The following is a 2,500-nucleotide window of genomic DNA, read 5'->3' as shown; positions in this document are numbered from 1 at the left end:
TCACATAAGGATTCCCAACTGCATAACCTGCCAATTAACAACTTGAGGAGACCAAGAGGCTTGGTGGTGAAATTTTGAGCATATGACGTCATCATGCATAAGGTCTATTCCTTCAAATGACGAAGATCCTCAATGGAATCGAAAGCGGTTGTTCCCTAGAAACTCTCTATCCTGAACTAACTTATTTATGATTAACTTTCATTCGGGAATTGTTTGTCCAAATAAATGGCGTCCCTAATTGCTTATCTTTTGAGACACTATGCCGTTCTTTCAGTTCACTGCAAGAAAGCATTCGAATAAGAGTTGGCGCGCGAGAAATAAGTGCACGGAAAGTGAGAACGAGAGGCCCGAGATTGGAGGGAAAACTGGTAAAGTCAACTCCGTCATAAGCCAGTACACTGGATTACACTCATCACAGAAACAAGCGATAACTATTTCGCAGCTGCTCAACTTACTTTTAAACTGCGATATATCCAACTCTCATGTATTTCAATTTCATATATGCTGTATAAAGCGTTGCGATTGTGCCAGATACTGGGTCGAGAGCCTTATTGAATTGTATTGTGGGACTGTTTTGGGGGGCAATCCACTATTTATATAGTCGTTTACTGTGCAAAGCAAAAGACTTTCGTATATATAGTTTACGTCATAGAAAGTGCGGCGTACGGGGTTTTATTCACGAGTTGTTTGTGTCAAAAACCCGAATGAGCGAGGAACGAGCGAGTGAGGGTTTTTGACACAAACAACGAGTGAATAAAACCCCGTACAAAGCACTTTCTATGTCGTGAACTGTTTATTACGCATAAGACGAGAATTTTCATTAAAATAGTTTTCTTAACGCAAATTAGAAACAAAAACTCACTAACAATAGAACCAAATGCAAATTTAATTTAATTTAGTTTAATTCAAAGTACGATTTGCACGAGATGCACGAGTGATTCGCATGGAAACGCCTTTACGCTATCGTTGATTGGTTATACTTCCACATCTGAAATAGCTGTACGCCATTCTGATTGGCTGTATAAGCCTTTTCCACATGTGAAAATAAAGCGTATAGATTTGTACAAATAAAGTAGTAGACCTTATTTAACGTCGATAACTCGTAACAGTAACTTTTAATCACTGACAAACCTGAGGTCGACGGTGCGCTCATTTTACTCCCCCCACTCCATCAGTGCTCCGTTTTACGGGTATTTAAAGCTACTTAGCTACACGGAAAGGAAAGGAGTCGAAACAAGGATGCGAGATCCGGGAATCGAACTCAGGACCTCTTGCACCAAGGCCGCGCACTAACCGACTGTGCCATGAGCTTTATGGAATAAAATTCTCATGTTATGTGTAATAAATTCTTGTACGATATGGCAACTTCAGGTCATATCTTTACAACTTACGTTGTTAGTAAGTAAACGTCGTATGAACAACGATTTCAATGACTTTTTGATTATCTTTTCGTATTCCGGACAATTTTGCAGCTCGGCAAGCGAGCCATTGTTTCAAAATTGCCACTGTACAATATTCTGGTGGTTAAGGAAGCTCAGCTTCTGGTATATTGCTTTCTTCCAACTTGAATTCCTGCATCCCGTACGCAATGATGAAAATGCGTCCCTCAGAACAAATTCACACCTATCTCCCGCGCAATCTCAACGTGAAGAATATATTCCCATGTAATCTATCCAAGCTTAAGCTCAAATAATGGAAACGAGCCCATAAAAAAAGAGAGTAAAACTCTAAGGTTGGTTGCTAACCATCTATTTGCCCTGAAGAAACCTCTGTGCTCTGAATGAAGCGGGTATTTTTTAATCTCAAATTTTAGCGAGTGTCCAGTGCTCTTCATCCAGACCTTGCCATTGCTTTGGTGCAGTTTTCTCCCGACAAGAAACACTTAGCTGTGGTACGTTGTGCCTTTTTTTCTAAAATAGGTTCCTTATTGGTTTATGTGCCTTAATGCTGAGAGCTTAACCTCGTTCCTAGGGTCTCTCGCCTGCTCATTAGCGCGGTTGCGCTCCTCCCGTCGGAATGTGGTTGTCAGTTTTTTAGTCAGGAATTTAGTGCTTAATTTATTCGTTCTCTTAGAGGTATTTAAGGCTTAATTTAGTCATTTTTAGTGTTGTCTCGATCAGTCATTTCGCTTTGTGAGCAAATCTAGAAGTTTCGCTTGGTGCAGTTCAGTGCATTTTGTAACTTTCTTCGCTTCGAGCAGTCAATTCAGTTACCAGCTCCTAACAAATGTAAGTGTATTTTTTTGTCGAGTTTCTGTTTACGATTAGTTCATTTTACTAAGTAAGTCTTTGTATCTCTTTGTTTTCTAGTCTTAACTGCTTTTCGCTTTCACCACATGGGTTGAGTTCACGCCGTCATACGCAGTTATTAATGAAGCAATCTCGACCCCAGAGCTCTTCTCTTGACTGAGGGAGAGAAGAGCTCTGGGGAACCCTGAAATAAAGGGTCTTCTTATTGGTTTTCGTGAAAAACAATCAAAGACGTCTCTGATTGGTGATTT

The 2,500-nt window shown here is 40.2% G+C and overlaps 1 protein-coding gene across 3 annotated transcripts in view; it reads left to right on the top strand.

Moving 5' to 3' along the window:
- Positions 1–2,500, top strand: part of LOC137980151 (uncharacterized) — a 35,811-nt gene that overhangs the window by 16,019 nt on the left and 17,292 nt on the right. For all 3 annotated transcript variants that reach the window (XR_011118456.1, XR_011118457.1, XM_068827524.1), the window contains exon 5: positions 1,814–1,891. Coding sequence is in view for 1 of the 3 variants with exons in the window: in XM_068827524.1 (XP_068683625.1) it covers positions 1,814–1,891 (78 nt within the window). In the remaining 2 variants the exon portion in view is untranslated. The remainder of the gene's footprint in view (positions 1–1,813; positions 1,892–2,500) is intronic.

This window comes from Montipora foliosa, chromosome 12, assembly GCF_036669935.1.
Source record: "Montipora foliosa isolate CH-2021 chromosome 12, ASM3666993v2, whole genome shotgun sequence".
NCBI classification, from domain to species: domain Eukaryota; kingdom Metazoa; phylum Cnidaria; class Anthozoa; order Scleractinia; family Acroporidae; genus Montipora; species Montipora foliosa.
Note: the sequence above shows the minus strand (reverse complement) of the source record. Positions and strands in the feature narration are given on the sequence as shown.